This window comes from Siphateles boraxobius, unplaced genomic scaffold (assembly GCF_051911475.1).
Source record: "Siphateles boraxobius isolate OS27281-9 unplaced genomic scaffold, OSU_SipBor_1 86, whole genome shotgun sequence".
Lineage (NCBI taxonomy): Eukaryota > Metazoa > Chordata > Actinopteri > Cypriniformes > Leuciscidae > Siphateles > Siphateles boraxobius.
Genome location: NW_027509215.1, coordinates 3,754,770 through 3,776,850, shown reverse-complemented (window position 1 = coordinate 3,776,850; position 22,081 = coordinate 3,754,770). Strand labels below are relative to the sequence as shown.

The 22,081-nt window shown below is 38.4% G+C and overlaps 1 protein-coding gene across 2 annotated transcripts in view; it reads right to left on the bottom strand.

The window, feature by feature from the left end:
• Window positions 1-8,612: 8,612 nt before the first annotated feature.
• Window positions 8,613-22,081, bottom strand: part of gpc5c (glypican 5c) — a 134,991-nt gene continuing 121,522 nt past the window's right edge. For both annotated transcript variants that reach the window (XM_077222346.1, XM_077222345.1), the window contains one exon: window positions 8,613-9,921. In XM_077222346.1, the coding sequence (XP_077078461.1) occupies window positions 9,767-9,921 (155 nt within the window). In that variant the 3' untranslated portion in view covers window positions 8,613-9,766. The remainder of the gene's footprint in view (window positions 9,922-22,081) is intronic.

Genomic DNA, 22,081 nt, shown 5'->3' with positions numbered 1-22,081 from the left:
GACAGAGAAAGTGAGTCAACGTTTTGGTGAATCTCCAGGGGAGATTAAGTTCATGTTTATATTCAGTAAAGTTGTCTTACTCATCTTTTTGTGTGGATATAGAAGCGATCTAAAAAGTGGAGAGCACATTATAAATCTCTCATCACAACCTGTTGCCAAAGACACACTAATATGATATACTGTGCCACTTGAAAGCTTTAATGTCACCATTAAATTAAAATGAACAATTCTTTTCTGGAATATTGCAGTATACTTCATACTTCAGCCCTCATAAATCTTGAATCAAAATAACTTCCCCTTCCTCTTGCAGCGACATCGGTTCTCTTCTCTGATGATGTGTTTACTGGCGCAGGGGTGGGACAACCTGTCACTCACATGAGATCGACCAATAGCAAACCACAACCATACAATCTATTCCCAATGGTCCCTTTTGAACATTCTGGTGTTGACTATAAGTAACTTTGCAACTACATGTCAACTTATTCTAACCCTACAGTCAACTTATACTCTACTTATACTTTAATGAGAGTAAGTAGACATACAGGTGCAATGTTACTTACAGTCAACAGAATGTGTTAAAGGGACTATCAAAATAAAAGTGAAACCAAATCAAGTCCCGCCTTACTTTTCTTTTTAGTTTTTTTTCAGGAAGCCGTTTTACTCGGATATATGTCACAATAGGGAAGCAACTTTCATTTCATGACGCCTTTAAAATCATATTTTTACTAAACTTAATTTACTCTATATCGTTCATAATTGTTTACTAAATTAAGTCTTAAATAGTTTTGTGACATGCAAATATTTATATGTGCATATAAAGATACACATTTTTTTTTAATCAAAAGCAGTTTAGACAGGAATGGTTTTTCAAATATTAGTTCAAATCATGAATAGAAGATAACATGAACAATCAGGCAAACAAAACATGATAGACAGAACAGGAATAGAAAACAGGGCAGATAGGAATGGAGTTAACATTTGGAGTTAACAAGTTGACATTGGCTGTGTTTAAAATCAAATTCATGATCACCATCATAAAAAAAATTTGGGTCACACATTTATTTTGAAAGATAAATTGATCAAAATGGACAGTAAAGACATTTATAATGTTATAAAAAAGTACTATTTCAAATAAATGCTGTATTTTTAAACTTCCTATTCATTGAAGAATCCTAAAAATGTATCATGATTTCTACAAACATATTAAGCAGCAAAAATGTTTTCAACATTAATAATAATAATAAATGTTTCCTAAAATGATTTCATAAGGATCATGTGACACTGAAGACAGGAGTAATGATGCTGAAAATTCTGTTTTGGATTAAAGGAATAAGTACATTTTAAAATATATTTTAATAGAAAACAGTTATTTTAAATTGCAATAATATCACAGAGCTTCTTTTAAAAAAACATTACATAATCTTACCCACCAAACCTTTTATCTGTACTTTCATAGTGAGAACTGCATTCAATGAAAAACTTGAAGCACCTTCTGGTGATTGGTATGAAAATTCCCAAACATATTAGAGCCACTATGTCGGTATTATCCTTCGAACTGCATGTGATTTGACTTATGACATACTATTGTCAATCACAAAGATTATAAAAAAACAAGTCAAATGTATTACTTTTTAAAATTATTTATAAATTATTAATTCATCTTAACAACTTTCTTGTTTCTTACACTTGTAATTGCCACCCAGCTCACCTTTTAAGCTCGGCTTTTAGGGATAGTGAGGTTTTTTGTATCACACTTTTACATTTGGCATCTCATCTCATTCATAGTATGCTAACACTTACTGCGCTAAATATAGCACCTGTAGAAGAGAAAGTTACTGGTATCCAGGGAGGGCCATATAGAAAGAGTAAGATCCTCCAACACATTCGATTACATTACTGTCTCTCATTTGGTTCTATTTACAGGCTGAATGCTGGCTAGGCAGTTGTGTTGGCTCCAGTAGCTGCTATATTAGCGTTAGCCGCGTGTGTGTGTGCCAGACTGACCCGTCAGCGCTACCGACTCAAGAGAGAACACGAGACACAAATAACTGCATTCCTCCACACAGCCCGAAAAAAACAGAGACAGAGAAAGACCCCAGAAGTGAGATTCAAATGAAGTGAATTAAAAGAAAAACAAGACACAGAAGGCAAACCACTTTGTAGCCCTTGTTATTAAATTTCTCATAATGTTCACAGAAATATAGTGAAACTTGACTTGATTATTCTTGACCTATTATTACTATTATTATTATTAATGCAATGCTTAGAAATGTTTATGGTGGGCAGCTCACTAGGTTTTGGAACTAATCCAAAATTCTAGAATTCTAAACATGTCTAAAGGCGTCATAGGGAATGAATAAACATTTACCCTAAACGCATTAATGTCTTGTTTTAAATAGTATCACCAAATTAAGACCAAATGGAGTACAAGGAAAGTTCCTTTAAGGACATACTACCACCAAAAGTTGAACACATTAGCTGTGTCCCAATTCAGAGGATGCATCCTTCGAAGGACGCAGACTTCATAGGCCATGCTTTCAAAAACCACAAAGGTTGAACCGAACATTGTTAAATGGGCCGGTCTAGTCTACGGAGGATTGCTCTTGTGACAGCTGCCGTAGACGAGTGCCACTTGTACTGGACTTTTTTGAAAGTTACATTCAACTGACTGAAAACAAAACAGGGCTCACAACTTGTCTATATATGGTCACCTTGGTCCATTTATGTACATAATAAAGAGTATAAACCATATATAAAATCACATCTTAGTAAGATATAAGACAACATCTGAACCGCTTTATTTTTTTTACATTTGTTTCGTTAGATATTCGAGTTGAAATCCAATACTTATATTTAAATGATTAATCTGTCACCATAGCACAATGTATATTTCTCCTTCGAATGCGGCAAACAAATGCATCCTTCATATCGTTTGTCTACTTTCGACCACTTCTTTCCTGATTTCTTCAAGGGGAGGGTCTATGGGCAGGTAAATGTATGGGCTTTTTAAGATCTTTCGATCTTATTTACACATGAACATTCCCGAAGACGACGGAAAACCATACGTTTTTCTTTCTGCTAAGAAAGCCGCAAGACCAACGCCGAGTGCGTTAGAAATTAGGAATGATGAGAGAACATTGTGCTTGGTATGTTTTTCTTCTTTCAACCAAACATTCTTCAGCTGACAAAGTTTAAATAAGTAAAAAGCGCTTCCCCTAATTTTACACAACGTTAGCAATGCGGTTTAATGCGTTTTCGACAACATATGGAAGTGGTCGAAGTGGACAAGGTCAAAATGTTTTAGACCTCATTTACACATTTATTTAGAGTTGTCCGCTTGTGATTGGATTGACAAAAACACTTCTTAATACCTTGTATAAAAAGGGCCTTTGTCGTGCCACTGTTACACATTTGGCTTTTGAATGCAGTCTTCAAAAGATGAAGCCTCTGAATACATTTATACATTTAGGTTCATACATAGATTTATTTATAAATCAATTGTATTTTAACCAATGATTTACAATTTTCAACATATGAGGAAACTTTATGAATTTGGTGAGAGAATACTTTCCAAAGTTTAGCTTGAAGATGCATTTGAAATACCGTGCCAATGAAAGTCTAAAAATAATCACGTGTCCACACTGTGTGGGCTCACATTTATGACTCAACTTCTGTGCAGACCTCAAGTGCAGAAAAATGTTTCAATCGGTTCTCAAAGCTACACTCAAAATGGATGGAAGGAAAGTAGGTCTTGGATTTTCCACATTTAACAGAAAAAAATGTGGTCTTAGGTTCCATAAAAGCATCTGGTTCTCCAGATAGATGACGAGTAAAAGCTCTGCAGCAATTCATGACTTTGTACATTATGATGAGGTCCATTGAAAGAAAGATATAAACTGTGCTATCCATCTGCAATATCTCATCTAAAAATAGACATTACATTATTTTAACAGTACAAACTGTTTATCAAGGATGGTCTTTTTAGAAAAGCATTGTTTAAAAAAGAAAACATTTGGTTTTCCCCATTTTGAAATTGACTAGTTCAAATCACTTTGTCAGTGGATTTTGACCCATTTAATCAGAAGCATGTCTTGAATAGAGAGTGTGTATCTGTGTGATGGATTAGAGAAATTAACCTTGTGACAGAAGGAACCTTGTGACTTTAAAGGAAAAGTTCACCCAAATGTGAAAATTCTGTTATAATTTACTTACCATAATGTTCCAAATCTTTAAACGAAAAATCTAAATAAAAACATAATTAAAGCAGTCCATATAATACAGTATGTTACCATACTTGCTGACTCGATCAAGTTTTTACACTTTTAGAAAAAAAGTTTAAATTGGGTTCTAATTAGAACCTCAGGGTACTTGACAAACTTTTTGTCAAAAAAGGGTAATTTTTTTGGGTAATAAAAGGTTTACGAGCTGTTTAATTCATAAAATGTAATTAAATTAAAATTGAATGAAAACTAAATTAATTAAAATGAAATCAATAAAATGATCCCATGATGGGAACCTCTAAAAGGTTCTGTATATGAAGCACCTGACAAAACCCTTTAAGGTTCTATATGGATCATTTTCTTCTAAGATTGTGGGGGTTTGGAACAATATGAGTGGGACCAGGTCAACATAACTTAACCATAACCATATCTTCATGAATGATACAGATCCAATGAGATAAAAAAGACAGAAATAAGTCTTCTTTAGAACCAACAAGGCCCTTTCAGAAGGCCAGAGACAGGTATGTTACCATTTATTTTGTTTTTGAATAATTCAATGACTTTTTAAAGCCCCCATTTAGATGCTCTCAAAACTAAAGCTGTTTCTTTGACTGAAAGTTTAGTCAAACATGGAGACTTACACCATGTCTAAACCGGACTGAATTTGTCGTGTCGTGTCACATCCAGTTTAGACAGCTCAGCATCACTGAGAATAATGGATTCATTTGCTTCAGTCGCATCACTCCTCTCACGTCTGGTGTAGACATGGTGTAAAAGTGTTGAGAAATGACACTTTTTTTCAACATGAAATTTTCTGAAATGATCAGTTTATTAGCTGTTTAACCAATTTTTTATATGCGCTGTGTATATCTGAGTTTTTCAGTAGCTTCATTCACTGAGCCCTACGTGTTCAACTGTACCAACTAAAACATGAAAAAACAAATAAAACACATCAAACAAACTGTAATCGCAATCCATTGTACAGCCATACACAGAAATGACAGTTGTACTGCAGTGGTGTAAAAACATCGGTTTTGTATTCGCATTAACTCTGCTCAGGGTGCGAATTATACAATGACCTCCAACTTTTCATTTTTTTTTTATGAAAAGTAATTGCTATAGATACATATTTAGAGTGCGATATTAAATGAACAATTTGCCCCAAAAATGTAATTCTGTCATTATTTACTCACCCTCATCTCATTCCAAACCTGGATGTGTCAGGCTTCTGTCACTTCTGTCCAGTCTATTTCTTGGTTTTGTGACAGAGCCCTGACACTCCTGTTTTGTCTTGTCTGTGTGCCTTGTTTCAAGTGCTTTTTATGTCATGTTGTCATGTTTTGTGTGAACACGTGGCTTATGAGTATTCTCATTAGCTGTGTGTTCATGTCTTGTTTTGTTGGGGGCTTGGTGCACATGGCTGGTGATTGTGTTTGCTGGCCATGTGCTTGTCACGTGTGGTGTGAGCACATGGATTGTCATGTTTCCTAGTGCCATGTGCTCTCCTGGCATTGTCTAACCCTGCCAATCTTGTTACCTGATTATTGATTCATTTGCCCCACCTGTCCTCCCTCGTTACTTGCTTTGTTTGATCTACCAATTTAGGCCTTGTCCACACGGACACGGGTATTTTTATAACCGTGACTTTTTTACGCGGTTCGGCCGTTCGCCCACACGGCAACGCAGTATCAGGTCACTGAAATCGAACATTTTTGAAAACCCCTGCCAGGGTGAGGATATTCAAAAATGGCGGTTGCAGTGTTCTCGTATAGACAGTAAAACCGGGGTTTTTGCCTTGCGACGTCAGAGTGTGCGCCGTTATCCGGTGTGTTTGACGTCAGAATGTGAGCCACTGACTGCTTTGTTGATGATTCTGTGCAATGGCGGACGTAACCCAAATATTGCTGACGATAACTGTGCTAACAGGGCTTATGACATGTATACAGATACATGCTCAATTCTTCTACTATATTGTGGAACAGTGGCGTCAGAATGCAATTCAAAAGCCTACCGGAACCGGTAATAACTTTTTGTTAGGCTTCTGTTTGGCCAACGTGGCTTTACGGTTAGGGTTATATCGCTGCCTGCTGGTGTGGCATGCTCTTGACAGTGCTTGGTAGTGTGTTTTTGCGTTTTGATGTGTGGATGGGATTTTTTTTTAAAAACGCAGGAGGAAAAACTCTGGTTATAAAAATACCTGTGTCTAGGCCTAAGGCCAGGAACACACCAAGCCGACGGTCGGCTGTCGGGCAGTTTTTGTGCGTCGGCCGACTAAGTTTTCTCAGTGTGTTCCGCAGCATCGGAAATTGGTCCTCGTCGGCTTTGTTTTGGCCGATTCGACATGTTGAATCAGCGTTGGGCCGTCGGTGAAAGAGGGAACTCTGATTGGCTGTTCAGCTTAGTTAACGAGTCAGTGCACGAGAATAATAGCAAAACAGAGAAAAAATAAGTAAAAACGGTACAGATAGAAGGCTGTTCTTATGTTACGTCATCTTACATGAGTTATTAATATTACATATTAACATGAGCGGAGTGGAATAAAGAAAGTGTTTAATAAGATTGATATTCAAAACGGCAAGCACGCTCTGTTTTGTTTATGGTTTGTGTAACGTTATCTGCAGCTTGCAGCGTCGGTTTCTCTTTTTGAATGTCGAACATAGATGAATAGGCTATATCTGCAGAAATAGATCAGTTGTCTCATTTACACGCAGGCGCAGAACGCGCATTCTAGCTAACAGTCGGCTGTAGTTCTCTCGATGTGTTCAAGTACAGCTTTTTACCCCGACGCGAGGCGACAACACAGTCGGCTTTCATCAGCGCTAGTTCGTCGGCGTCGGCTTGGTGTGTTCCTGCCTTTAGTCTCCCTGTGTTTGCAGTCCTGTGCTGGTTCGCCGTTGTATGTACACCGTGTTTTTCCCTGTTGTGTGGTCAAGTCAAGTCAAGTCAAGTCTGTCTTGGTTTCCCCCTCGGGGTAGTTTTTGTTGTCTGTTTTGTTTTATTTTATTATTAAATACCAATTGTCCTGAACTTGAGTTCTCGCTCCTTTCACCTACCCAAAACCTGACAGAATGACTTTCTTTCTTTTGCTAAAAACAAAAGGTACATTTTTTTATCAATATCATGAGGGTGATATTGAATGTGATTAAATAATTGTCAGAATTTTAGGTTCGATTAGGTTTAAAAAAAAAATTAAAGGAATTTTTTAACATACATTTGTGATATGTGATCAAAAGACAAATAATGACAGGACTTGTGATTTTTCAAAGTACAACCCAATATTGGACCTAATGGAAACCGCTCATTACGTTTCAATAGCTACCTCCTCAGGTAGAACCCCGGACCCATGTTTTCTCAAATTTGTGGGGTCATCATCAAGCCTAGGGATCCAGACCCTGCATAATTCGCACCCTGGGTATATCTCTGTTATTTGAGGCTGAATGGTTGGTTTGCAAATGTTTAAGAATGTATGAAGATTTGTGAACCTTCATATAAAAACATTATAGAACCAACATCAGAGAGATATGGGAGAAATCAAAAGTAGCAATTCATGTGGAATCAGAAACAACAACAAAAGCTTAACATAAAAAATGTTTGGAGACTTCTGTGTAAGAACTAAAGCAATGTTTTAATACTGACTCTTAAAAAGTTAACACAATAGGAAATATTTTTTTTATGTTGCTATGAACACATTGCTAAAGAAGCTATTATAGAAAATATTTGGCATCTCTAATCTTGCATTGCTTTGCTTTAAGTTTATTATTTATAAAAGAAAGGCATTCTGCATATCTGTGGAGTTTTTAACAGCCTTTTTTGATTTATTTATTTATTTTTCTCATTTTTTCATTAAACAGAACATTCATGCGAACCTGCATCAAACTTTTGGGGAGAATTTTTTTTTTTAAAGAAAGTTTAGTGCATTTTCATAAAACTGACCGAGTATCCTCCAAAACGACAGAGTATATATCAAATATCTTTAATAAATGTACAGTATTATTAAGTTAAAGTGTGTTTTTTTTAGAAAGGCTGAGCACTGGGGAGGTAAATGAAGGATTTAAGTAAAAGGTGTTAAGTATTTAAGGGATGTTTTGAGCCCTTTAAAGGCATGGAAGTCGTGCAAACAGATAACGGCAAAGCCCCAGAACATTTCCAATACGCTGTAAGATTTGTGTAACTATAATTGTGTGTTTGTGTGGGCTTTAGTTAGAGCTAATGAAATATTTAAAAAAACGTTTGTGTGATACTTTAGATAAACATTCATTGTCCTATAAATTCAGCGCCAGTTCAAACTATATACATTCTAAATGTGCATATTCATCATAGTTTCATTCAATAATGCTCTGCGTGTGTGTGGTAATATCCCTTGCTTATTGTGCAGAGTGCAGACAATTTCTGTTTTCTTTTTTGTTGTGTGGTCATGAGCGATGTTTCCACAGATGCACATATTTTGTCATGCATTCCACAGTCCCAGTCGGTGATGATAACAGTTCTGATACAATAATTCTGTGGAGAGTGTTAACACTTAAACCCCAGAGAACACTGCTAGTCTCCCTACCACAGTCTTCCACCAAAATGGGGCTGTCACAGAAGGCTGGGAACATAATAAAACAACATTGAAATGTGAATTTGTAGGGAACGTCATATGAACTGTCAGGAAATGCCCAGGTCACGTGTCACCCCAAAATTAAAAGAAGGAAATAAGAAATTAGATTTTGCATTAAGACCATAATGCTTATTATTATTACTCTTGCTTTCTTTTTGCATTATGACAGTATTGGCAGTTAACATGACCATGACAATTTAACTCCAATTCAACAATTCATAGTAGCCTACTGTAATACAAAAAAAAAATCAAATAATAATAATCTAATAAAATAGAGTAAAATAAAATAAACTTAGTAGCTTGCTAAAATATAATTGCTAATATATATATTAGCCACATTTAAACAATATCCTCCTATTCTTAGAAGCCTACTGTGGTGCAAAAAATGCTAATATATACAGTATACACACACACATATATATATGCGTACATACATACATATATATATATATATGTATATGTATACCTTCTTAAATACTGTATATATTTGTATTAGTCATGGTCATAATTATTGGCAAAAACATTATGGCAAAAACATAATGTCATTTTCCGCCAATTTCAATTGTTTTACTTCAATGAAAGGTCATATTTATGAGAATTTTTAGATTAAAAAATAAAAGTCAGCTTTCTTTGATCATATTTACTAAGGGTGCCAATAATTCTGATCATAACTGTATATATCATTTTTTGTTTGTTTGTTGCTGTATGACAGTTATGAGAATGAATAAAACTGCTTAAAAAAACTGCTTATTTGCTTAAACTGTCCATATTTAATTTTGAATTAAATACATACAATGCCAAATTTGCAAAGTGCATCATTTTAGGTATACAATATATACTTTCTTTTTTCCTTTTGATTTTTGGGGGGAATAAGAGCCTGACATTTCTTTATGATGTTCACCCGTGTGTGCATGTGATCTTTGTGTGTGTATGTGGCTGTGGCCTTTCAGATGAAGGGCAACTGCAGCCCCAGAGCGAGGATGATGATGATGAAACTGGCCGTGGAAAGAGACGCATCAGCTGAAGGGTTGTTCCAGGTGATGGGTAGGTCGTGGAAAGGGACCTTTTCTGTCGTTTTGGATACATCAGCTTCTGTAAGAGCTGGAAAAGAAAGAGAGTGAGAGATCATGAGAGAGAGCAACAACAGTACAGTCACATATCTGACATGGTATCTCATTGTTGAGTCAATTTTTGAGTCTTTTCAGGAAGTTAAATAGACAGATATAAATGTGAGATATTGAGTCTTTCTTGGTGTGACAAGATTTTTGCAGCGTCCCAATTCCCCTACTTATACTGTGCCTTAATATTATGTACTGTTCTTGTGAAGACGTGTGTAGCAGAATAGCATAGGCAAGCTTTGGTTCATTCTGTCACCGTTTAAACTGCCCTGTCAATCATCTGGTCACAGTTAAAATCCTCCACATTCAATTTAATGTATATGGATAACATTGAATAAATATCTTTTCATCAGGTTAGATACTGATTATTATTATTAAACCTCTTGTCTTAACCTCTTGTCTTTTCCATTCGTGTTTGTACTTCTGATCGAATCCTCGTCCAACGTGCCATGGGTTGTAGGCAGTGCTAGCCGTAAGAGTGTGCACGGGTCTGCACTTCAGATTCGAACAGATAAAAGGAGACCATCCGGGTATCTTTGGAATACTCATTTCAACATACTACGATTTGGGATTTGGGACGCACTAGTTCTCATTTTGAATACTCTTTGAGACGGATAGTATACGAATTGGGTGAATGCAGCATGTATCTTTATATCACATTAAAACCTTGCCTCCTCCCATTACCCAGAATTCCTCTGTGCTGCTGACTTCAGCACTTACATTGCCTGATCCTGTCAAGGTGAAATGTTTTGTAGCTCTGTAATATTTAATTCCTTTAGCCTGCAATCACCCTGGGTCTGTCTTCCATGCCCTTTACATTCATCTCTCTCGCTCTCTTTTTATCATTAGTCTTTGTCTCTCTTTCTTTACCCTTCTTAAACTCCCTGCAGCTCAACGTTTTCCCCTCTCTATAGAGCTGTTCAGTCATGATGGCAATTTGTAGGCCAGCCCGAAGGCTAATTCGCCACGGGATTCCCTCATGAATTTACTATGGGTTTTTAGAAAAGCAGTTACGATTTATGAGCGAACAAGCTCGGTGGTTAAGTTTACTTGAAGAAACTTTCACATTTTGTTATACAACATAAATTAAACACAGTCAAAGTTGAATTTTGAAGTCAGTTTGCTAAGTAACTTGAGTAGCTTTTTCTAAACTCATATGTCTTGTATCTCCTCATGTAAGTGTATTTTCCACTTTAGTCGTATTCATTCACATAACCACAGGAGTAAAGGGTATCTTGAAATAAGGAAGAGGGTTCTGCCATCTAAAAACACAAATCTATACACGCACCAAAGCAAATTAACACTCCAGTAAAACTTTCCACCCATTCCATTGTGACAATACTGCAGGCTCTCAGACAGTCTCAAGACTCCTTAAGCAACTAATTCTGCGGCCAAATGCGCTTGTTATTACACAGAACAATAGACAATGAGCGGCCTATCCTTGGTGAGAATAAAAGTGATTGTTCTGGTAGAGGAGAAGGCATTGCGTGTTTTGTGAGGTGTGGATGCAACTCTAAAACAATAGAGAATGACACTCTATGGTCCTTACAGCATACGACTCCCATACACTCATAAGAATGCCCTGAAGAAATCTGCAAATTACTTTCACATTTTCTGCTCTGATTTTGTAGGAAATTCTTCTGAACAAATGTAAAGATGGCAACGAGTTACACTAGCCCCTTTCACACAGCGCGTTGATCCCGGGAAATTGCCAGAACGCCTCCTGTGTGAACGCAAACACGACCCTGGATTGATGCCGGGTTGGGGACCTAGTAACATTGCCGGGATCAGTACCGTAACGCGCACTGTGTAAACAAAAGCCATAATCAATGCCGTGTCGTAATGATGACGCTGAAGTGAAGTGAAAGCAAGCTAGTGAAATGGCACGTAATGCGCTAGTTTATGATCAAATCAGAGAAAAAAATGCACAAGCGTGGTTTTGCAGCTCATAAGGAAACTATAGACGCTGCTGAGACATTACGTCACATCGATGTCACGTGTCTTTACGGGATTTTTACGGGTTGTGTGTGAACGCACTTCTCTGATTCCGGAAAATCACTGGCAGTGTGAATGAACCAAAATTAAACGAGCCCGGGTCAAATCCCGGGTCACTTTATCCGTGTATTTTCCGGAATCTCTGTGTGAAAGGGGCTATAGTTATCATTAACTGAAAGCTAACATAAAGGGCAGGGAATTTGTACATCTAAAAGTCCATTGTTAACATTAAAAAGTATTTTTGCTTTCATTTATTTACAATTTGCAATAATATAATATAATATAATAATATAATATAATATAATTTTAAATGTACTATTGTTCAATGAATATTATTACAATTAAATTAAATCTGATACCAAGAATACCAATAGATGTACTGCTGATAATTTGAAAGTGTTTAGATTTATGAGGATAAAATATAAAAAATTAAAAACATTAAATAGGCCATAATATTATATAATATTTGTTATGTGAAGATCAGTCCTCTCAAAACAGCAGTATCAGAATTTTAAGTATTAAAGGGGTGGTAAAACACGATTTCACTTTTCTAACTTTAGCTAGTGTGTAATGTTGCTGTTTGAGCATAAACAACATCTGCAAAGTTACAGCGCTCAAAGTTCAAAGCAAAGGGAGATATTTGCTTTAAAAAAATTCAATTTCTAAGGACTACAGCAAACAGCCGGTTTTGGACTACATGACATTCCTCGGGAGTTGCTGACGTCAGCATATCCCATTATTTACATAAACCCCTCCTCCGAGAATACTTAATAAGCGGGGCGAGGCCAATGGCCATTGCTGTTTTGGAGATGAGTTGTCGCAATGCCATCGAAACGCTGCTGTTATTTTCATCCGGATTGCAGGTCCACTTTGTTCAGCCTTCCTAGGGACGAGGGAGTTAGGGATCAATGGTTATTTTTACCTCGGTCCCTCATAATTATGACCCAAATCTTGCTCTCTGTGATGAACATTTTACAGAGGAAAGCTTCCACAATCGTGGCGAGTTCAATGCAGGATTCGCACAACGGCTTGTCCTGAAAGATGGAGCAGTTCCAACTTTGAGAACAGAAGCTTTTGTTTACGGGCCACAACCTGTAAGTATGATTTATTTTTTGTCAATGTGTTTTTTTCTGTAATAATTCGTATTGTTAATTGTACTTTGTAGCAACGAAGTAAACAAATGACAACGCTGTTTGGCTCTGCTGGTTTGTTAAATCCTTATTCATACTTAACGTGATCTGACAAACACCTAACGTTACAAACTTTTTTTTAATCTCAACAGCGAACTTGGAATTAGTGTAAATTATTCTTTGATTAGAGCTTTTATGTTTATCTACATGCTTGTTTATCTACAGGCATGCTAAACATGGTTCTGTGTTTGATTTGGCAGCCGATGTTTAATGTTCGTTTTGGGTTAACATTAATAGTTCTGTCGACATATATTTGTCAACAATCATTCTAAAAATACAAAAGTAACGGTGGCATACAGTCAGAAACGATCACTATAGATCCGCAGTCTTTACTCAAAAAAATCCCTTTGAGGACTGTAGTATAATTTGTTAGAACTATTATATGAAATTCTTGTTTACGAAGCTTATTTTTTTGTAATTCTATAATAATTAGTACAATTGAATAACAGCGTATCTAAAAAGTAATGAGAGAACAACAAAAAACAAACCTTTCTGAAACATCGTTTAACAGCCATTCTTGAACCGGTTCTGCTCGATCATCTTCACTAACGTTTCCCCGGGTCCGATTGGTTTTATTGACGCCATTGTTTATAATACACCATAGCACAAACTACCATAGCAAACTACCGGTAAAGGTACGGGGTGTGACGTTTCCGGGAAACGAGCACTAGACGATAGCAATTTGACCTCTGCATTTAACCCATCCAAGTAAGTGCACACACATTAGGAGCAGAGTAGTGAGTAGTGAACACACACACACTGCAAACGTGGATACACACACCCGGAGGAGCGGGCAGCCTTGAGTGGCGCTTGGGGAGCGATTGGGGGTTAGGTGCCTTGCTCAAGGACACCTCAGTCATATTCCTGTCGGTACTGGAATCGAACCAGCAACCTTTGGGTCACCAGTCCAACTCTGTTACCATTAGGCCATGACTGCCCCTTACCATTAGGCCATGACTGCCCGTAGAACCAGGAAACCATCAGACCGTTTTTACAAGGAGGGACAGAGCAGTGTAGAATAAAGGTAAAATATATGAAAAATAATGCAATTTTTAAAAAACGAAGCATGAACACGTTACAGTGCACCCCACAAACACAATCAAGCCTTCGAAAAATGCATTTTACCACCCCTTTAATATTTGAATCAATCTGCCCATAAGTTTCTATAAGTACAGATGTACGTGTGAAAACATGTAGATTTGTCCAAACTCCCATAAGTCTCTCTTTCTCTCTCATCCTGCACTCTTATCTCTCACCATGAGGAAATCATCCAATAAATCCAAAAAAATCACTTCATCCAAGCCAGCAAACATATTTGTCTATTTTAAATTTAATGTAAACAGTATTTTGCCAGCTCTGAAATTAAAAACAAACAGCTTTATGTGTGTGATGGAAAACAACATTAATACCCAAAACAGACATGATCTTATTAGCAGCCACAAGACCAAGAACAAAAATCACCCTCTGTCACAACTCTCTTTCATGGTAATAAAGTTATCAGCTCGCAATCATCATCCTGGCATGCTCAATAACAGCAATGGTGTCTGTGAGTATAACTGTCATCATCCAAAGTGATTACAGGCTGAATCACCATCTCTGAAATTTCTCAAACGTTCTAGGCAAGACCTGTTTGCTCTTTAATAGTCAAGTTCAGCCTTCATGTTCACAGGTTTCATGCTGTGCACCAAGAAGCTGCAGGGATCAGCTTCTCTGACAACTTTCTGATGTAGGAAAGGTTGTTGTGTGTCTTTGTGAATGTTATGTTTGTCTCTGTGTGTGAGAAAGGGTGTAAGGTAGACTAGCCAGTTAGTCACCAATTAGCAGGAAACCCACACAAAACTTCAACAAAGACTTGAAGACAAAAAAGTATTTCAAAGTTATCATGAGAAACCTAAATGCAGATAACTAAATGATAATTACATGTTATTCAAAGGGACTATATCATTTTAAATATGCATACATATTCTGTCATCTGTTATATTCTGTGATAGTTTCTGAACAGCGTGAGGCGAGCTGTCAAGCATCGTGCTGTGTGAAATACAGACTGAACGAAATGGCAAAACATTCCACCGCTGGCCAGACGACACGCAAACTACGTTTGACGGCTGGATAAAGCAAATCAGCGTCTCGCTAGAAAGGTTTTGATGGATTAGGATTGCGATCAAGGTTAAGACGATTGCGGTGACGTAGGAGTCATACAGTAAAAGCACGAGGGAGTCCGTTATATTGATGCGCAAATATGTGGCCCTGTTCGGTATCGCAACATGACTTGGTGTATAATGCAACAACAAAGAGCTTGTTTACATTTTAGACAAGTGTTTCTTCTGTAAAAAAAATGTCCATGGGTGCTTTGGTGTGCATACATTTAAGAATTATTTGGACTTCTTACTGTATATCATGTGGCTATTTGGTGTCCTTTTGGAGTCTCCAAGTGTCCTCTTTTGGAAAGAACCTAAATGTACCTTTAAAAAAGCTTGCAGAAAATACAGTTTTGTGAGAGCCACCCTTCAATCTGATGGTTTACTTCACTGGATAGAGCAAATGATGACAAAATGAACATGTTAAACAAGATAAATGGTGTATACTTAATTTCAAAATAAGTATGCGATTAATCGCACAAAAGAGTGTGATTATTCGTGATTCAATTTTTTTTATCTATTGACAGCCCTAATATATACAGTATATCAGTACAATTTGAGTGATCACATTTAAATAAAATACATTTACACTGAAACCCACCATTATTGTTTACTTTGCTACAAACAAGATGATGTAAAGTAACTAACAACTACTTCTAGGAACAATATGTGTGATTGCTCAAATGAACTAGAATCAGGCTTCTGAATCATTCCACTGAAATTAACAAAGCGATTCATTAAAACAAGAGTATAATATATTTAAGAGAGATGCATAATACATATTATTCATGTGCATTTAAGATGGAAAGAGCAGTGCACCAGCTCTCTGGATTGCCGTTTATCGCTGTTAATCCCGCGGCACGTGTTGGACCCCTAAAATAAACACTTGTTTATCTTACAGAGCTCATAAACAGGGCACTAAAATAGCTGCACTATTTACAATTTTACTGAAATAGACCAAACTGTCTCAACAACCTGTGTATATCACACAGAAAATCAAAACTACAAATCTCTTGAGAGCGTGCCACATTGTCTGGTTTGCTGGAATTGGGAAAGCTCTCAAACGCAACTCTAAAAGCTACAAGAACGGCATGAGTCAAAACACCTGTGAGCATTCTTTAAAAGCATTTCCGCTCGGCAGCAACCAAACCAGTATGGGATTTTTTCCCCTTCAATCATTTTATCTTTGGGTTTCTTCACCTATCAGACTTCCGTTTGATTTATTCTTTCCATCAATCTCTCCCTGGGTGACCTGTAAGTCCCACTGGTCACAACCTGGCTTCACTTATAAAAGTCAATTGGAAAGAATGTCTTTAGATACTATCATTTGCTATGTACTGTAACCAAAACTGCATGCGCTATAGACTTAGCTAAACTTAAGCCGCCTTGGCAGGGTGCTCATTTCCAATGACTAAAAAAATATTTAAAAAGAAACAAAACAAATTAAGAAAGGAAAGCTTTCACTTGCATTTGGTTAAATGTTAAATGCACTGGTTGTTTTCAAAAAAACAAAACTGAAAATTGCTAGTGATTCAGATTCAACTAGGGATTACAGAGGTCACTGTTTTCATTTATCATATTTAGACTCCAAAGCCTCCTTGGCGTGACTTGCAGCTTCACTGATTGTAAGTTGATTCAGCATTGTGGTGTTGTGGTAGGTGAGACAGACTGAGAGACAGACAGGGAGAAAGAGTTTATGACTCAGACTAGGTGGGAACTGCTGAGCATCTGATGGGAAAGATGCACACAACCCATGAATGACCTCTCACACACTTGCACACAAGTTCAATAATTTAGATCATATACAATTTCCATATCCATCTGTCTATATTGCTTGCTGTTCATGTGTTAGTAATATTTAGTTAAGTAAAGGTCACATTGAAATGATTTTCAGTGCTTCCTGTATAGATTGTATTGTTATATCCAGAAACCCTAAAATATGAAAATATATTATTACAGCATCAAGTTATAGTTTGGGAAATATCAATGATTTCTCAAACTATAGCTTAAACACATTTTTATTTCTGCCTTGCAAGGACTGCTATTTACTTCAGGAAATGTAAATCAGGTTCATTTTCAATTGTCAATTGTAATTATTATTTCATATCAATTTTGGATAACTTCTGAATGTTTCCTTTTTGCTAAACAGCCCAATTTATGATGGTGTCCCCGTGTCTCTGATAGGTACAGTAATTTTCTGGTCATTACAGGAGCTGTACTGATGCTGGTCAAGCATTCAGGCGATCGATAAAACAGACATCTCTGAAGGACCCCAATTATCACACGACACTTTGGATAGTAGCCTAAGGAGTGCATACAAACTAGTGACAAGAGTCTAGCTGATTTAAAAATAACTAACCAATTATATCATAAACTACCCTAATAAATATCATTATTTATTCAGAGCAGATAGGGAAAAAAACATTTTAGGATCTATTATAGTATTACCATAAAACATTGCAAATTCTATCATTAGTCATATAACACCAAACACTTAAAGTGCCCCTATATTATGGTTTTTCAGGTATAACATTTCATGCAGTGTGTAATATAGCTGTTCGTGAATGCAAAACGTCTGCCAAGTTTCAAAGATCAAATTGCACGATAAATTAAGTTATTGTCTCCTGAAAGATAGAACCAATTCTGAAATGCCTGAATCGAGCCGTAAGTAATTCCAGTCTTACTTCCTGCACAAACTTATGTAGGTTTGTAACACATTTACATAATGCCCGCCTGTGTTCTTCATTAGCTGCCTGTGAACAACGTCTACTTAACCCGGCCTTCAAACACTGTAGATGTAGCTGAAGCCTGGAAGAGTTTGGTTAGTGTTTTTGATATTTCGAGAAGATGCTGCTTTCTGCGCTGCGAAAGCTAATCCACTTTGCATGCACTTCCATAGGATGATGACTCAACTCGAATGAATACAGTAAAACCGACGCCATTGTTACTGTTTGCATCACTGTATAGCAAATGCTGAGAACATCTGGAGCTGAAATCAATGTATGGTAATGAGCTTTTGGTTTCCAACATGCACTAATAGGTAGACCAATCACAATAGACTGGGCCATCTGACCAATCAGAGCAGAGTGGGCTCTGGGAAAAGAAGGGGTTCAGAGAGACTGAATCCTTATCGAACCGTTTCAGACACTATGAGAAAAGAGATGATGCTGCAATGTATATTAAGAGAAAATTAAAGTGTTTTTTTTACCTTGGATGAATGTAAACCGACTGTAGGAGACTTTCAAATGAAAATTAGGAACCTTTAAAATTGCATAACAGTTAAAGCAATCTTTTTAATCACATCATGAACCACTGAAAAATAAAACCTTGTTATTTTGGAATTGGTATACTGAGCACTGATTACATACACCCACACACTTCAAAAACAAAACGGCAACTTTCAGAAGTAAAGAATTCAGTAAAAATGTGCTTTAACAAAAAAGATTTATAAAAAAAGGGTCCACATTTCTGCTTTAAAATTCTGTTAGTGTGTCTAAATTGAATGAATTCATCAAGGGCTGTAACAAAAGCCCCTATGAGGAGATGTGAAGGTGTTCTCCATCACTGACTGTCCTTACGAGCTGTAATGAGCATATTTCACACGGATTTGTTTATTCTGTTCTCAAACTGCAGGCATTGTGACCATTTAAACAGGAGGTTGACCTTCTGTTGCCTGGCAATCCACCTTTATAGAGCAGCCCCCTCGCTCTGATAAAGAGCATTCAGCAGAAGCATAATAAAGGCCAATGAGAGTGAGAGACAGAGAGTAGAGGGGGGAGAGAGATAAGAATAAAGGCTATAAAAAAGTGAGAGGTAAAACAAAAAACATTTCAATTTAATTATCAATCTAATTAATTCTGCCCAGTAGATCTTTGCATATCATTTTTTTTTTTTTTACAGAATAAAGAATCAGAACAAAGTATTGTCCACACTGCAGCTTATTCTGGCTAAGAACCACTCACTTATAAAGGAAGATGCCATCTGACCAACATGTAAAACGAACCAACATTATATGGTCTTTATATGGTGTTTAAGGATGGGTAATTCTGCAACAACATATAACCCAGAAAGAAATGGATGGATATACTGTACAAATCTCATTTACTTACTAAAGTGTCTCTAAGTTTCAATGCCATTATTCTTGCTAGCTTTGTAAATCAGCTGTGAGTCAGCAACTATTATCATTGAACACATTTGAGCAAATTTTAAGTTAAATGCACATACGCTACCAACTAAACTTCTCATCAAAGTTGAAATAAGTTGTTCAGTTGTTAATATTTATATTGGAAACTGTGATGCTTTATTCCAGGAATTTTTAATAAATAGTTCTAAAGGACAGCATTTTATATGAAATAGAAATCGATTTTAACATTATCAACGTCTTTACTAGCACTTTTGATCAATTGAGTGCATGCTGAATAAAAGTATGAATAAAAAAATTGTAACTACACGCAAACTTTTGTTCGGTATTGTATGTCAGGCTTTCCTGTAGCTCAAACAGTATAGCGTTGGCGCTAGCAATGCCAAGGTCATGGGTTCGATTCCCAAGGAAAGCAAGAACTGATACAATGTTAAATGTGTACTTTGAATGCAATGTAAGACGCTTTGGATAAAAGCGTCTGCCAAATGCGTAAATGTAAATGTTTTGTGAAAATCACTATACAAATAAACATGCCATTTTTCAAAAGGCCAGCTTTACTAACAGCTTCCGCCAGCGTAAACCCTCTTTTGGCATTAAAAAACTACTGTCAGACTTCACTAAAGACACACAGAGAAAACTAGCGCTGAAAAGGTGTCGACAGGGTTATTTTTGCAACTGACCTTATTGCATATGTATTTATAGGAGTTTCCCTTTCAGATACAAAATGTATGGGAGGAGAGTATTTTAATATATTTAAATATATCATGCAAGGGGATTCACTAAGTTTTGAGCTATCAATTTACTAGTATTTGCGCCAGTACCTAACGTCCAAAAAAAAGCATGTCTTAAACCAGAATTTAATTTGCACAGTTTTTGGTAGATTGCTTTGGCCATTATGGAAATTATCCGGCTGTGTCTGTGTTCTAAGGTGTGCATCATCAGTAGATCACGCGCAGAACTTTCCACTCCCATCAGCGTTTTTTTGGTTCCCTTTCGAGAGGTCTCTCCTATTGCGTAAGTAGCTTACGCTATGGGAAAACTCCTTTTCTCGAGAATATTGAAGTCTTTATGTAAAACGCATTGCAGCTGCACAGCTGACAGCAATGAACGAAGGCAGCTCGGTCATTGGCTGTGCTGCGGCAACTTGCTCGAACCAATGACGGGGCGACTCTGAATGCGCGACCAATGAGCGCGCTTCGCGCCCGCGCGCGTCAGAGCCCGCCAAGATGGGCGTGGCCAAGAGCTATATATTGGGCGCCCCGTCATGAGAGTTCTTTAGATTTAATCTCCTTCAGCGAACACCTCTTCGCTGGATCCTCCGGATTATTGAAGCTTCGCCGTCGAAAAGCATACCAGCGGGATTTGCTACGAGGACGTCGGCACCTTCAGCCGCCTTCTAACGCGATCCTACTGAGCCATCCGGCGTACTGCTCACGCAAGTATTTACATCTGTTCGCTCTGCGACACTTGTAAAAGAGCAAATTTTCCAAGGCGTTGTTTCAAATGCCTTCCTGCGCGTCGTGCAGAGACCTTCTCCCGGACGGGGATCGTCACATCATCTGCGCTCGCTGCCTGGGCCGGGACCACGCAGAAGCTGCTTTGACCAAGGGCGGATGCCCCGAATGTGACGACCTGGGTCTCTCCGCACTGCGGGCTCGCCTCGCCGCTTTCGCCGTGAGCGAGCCCATCGCCGCCATCCCTCTGTTCGAGCCGCGCACTAAGAAAAAGCGCCGCTCACAGAGGCTTCCTGAACCTGAGCTCAGTGACGTCACGCCGAGCCAGTCTCCGCGTGCTTCACCGCCGCTCTTGCCTTCCCCTCTAGCAGAGCGGTGGGCCTTGTGACTTTCGGCGCGTCCGAGGACGACGGGGGAATGGATGACAGCTTGTCAATCGACGCTGCATCGGACGACTGGCCGGGCTCCACTCTCGACCCCGCCCCGTCGACGCTAGCTAGCGCGAGCGGGGGCTCCACCATGGATAGCGAGATTATCCGCGTTCTCTCTAAGGCCGTGGAAGACCTCGGGCTCGATTGGTCTTCTCCCGAAGAACCAACCCGGAGCCGACTGGATGAGTGGTTTCTGCAGGGGCGCCAGCAGGCCCCTCGGCAAAGGCCTTCTCCCTTCTTCCCGGAAGTTCACGACGAACTCACCAAGTCGTGGAAAGCCCCCCACTCTGCGCGCCTAAAGCCTTCTTTTTCTTCCTCGCTCTCCTCTGTGGACGGCGCGAAGGAAAGAGGCTACGAGGGAACACCGCCCCTCGAGGAGGCCGTGGCCAATCATCTCTGCCCGCCCTCCACCACCGGATGGAAAGCCAAAGCTTCCCACCCCTCGAAGCCCTGCCGCACTACTTCAGCTCTCGCCCGGTCGCGCCTACGCCGCCGCCGGCCAAGCTGCATCAGCGCTTCACTCTATGGCGGTACTTCAAGTGTTCCAAGCCAAGCTTCTCCGCTCTATGGACGAGTCCGGCCCCGAACCCGAAGCCTTTAAGGACCTACGCAGCGCGACTGACATAGCCCTGCGAGCCACGAAGGCCACCGCCCAGTCTATCGGCCGTGCCATGGCTAATTTGACTGTTCTCGAGCGCCATCTGTGGTTGACTCTGACTGAGATGAAGGACGCGGATAAGGCGCCATTTCTCGACGCGCCTATCTCCACCAGCGGGCTGTTTGGACCGGCGGTT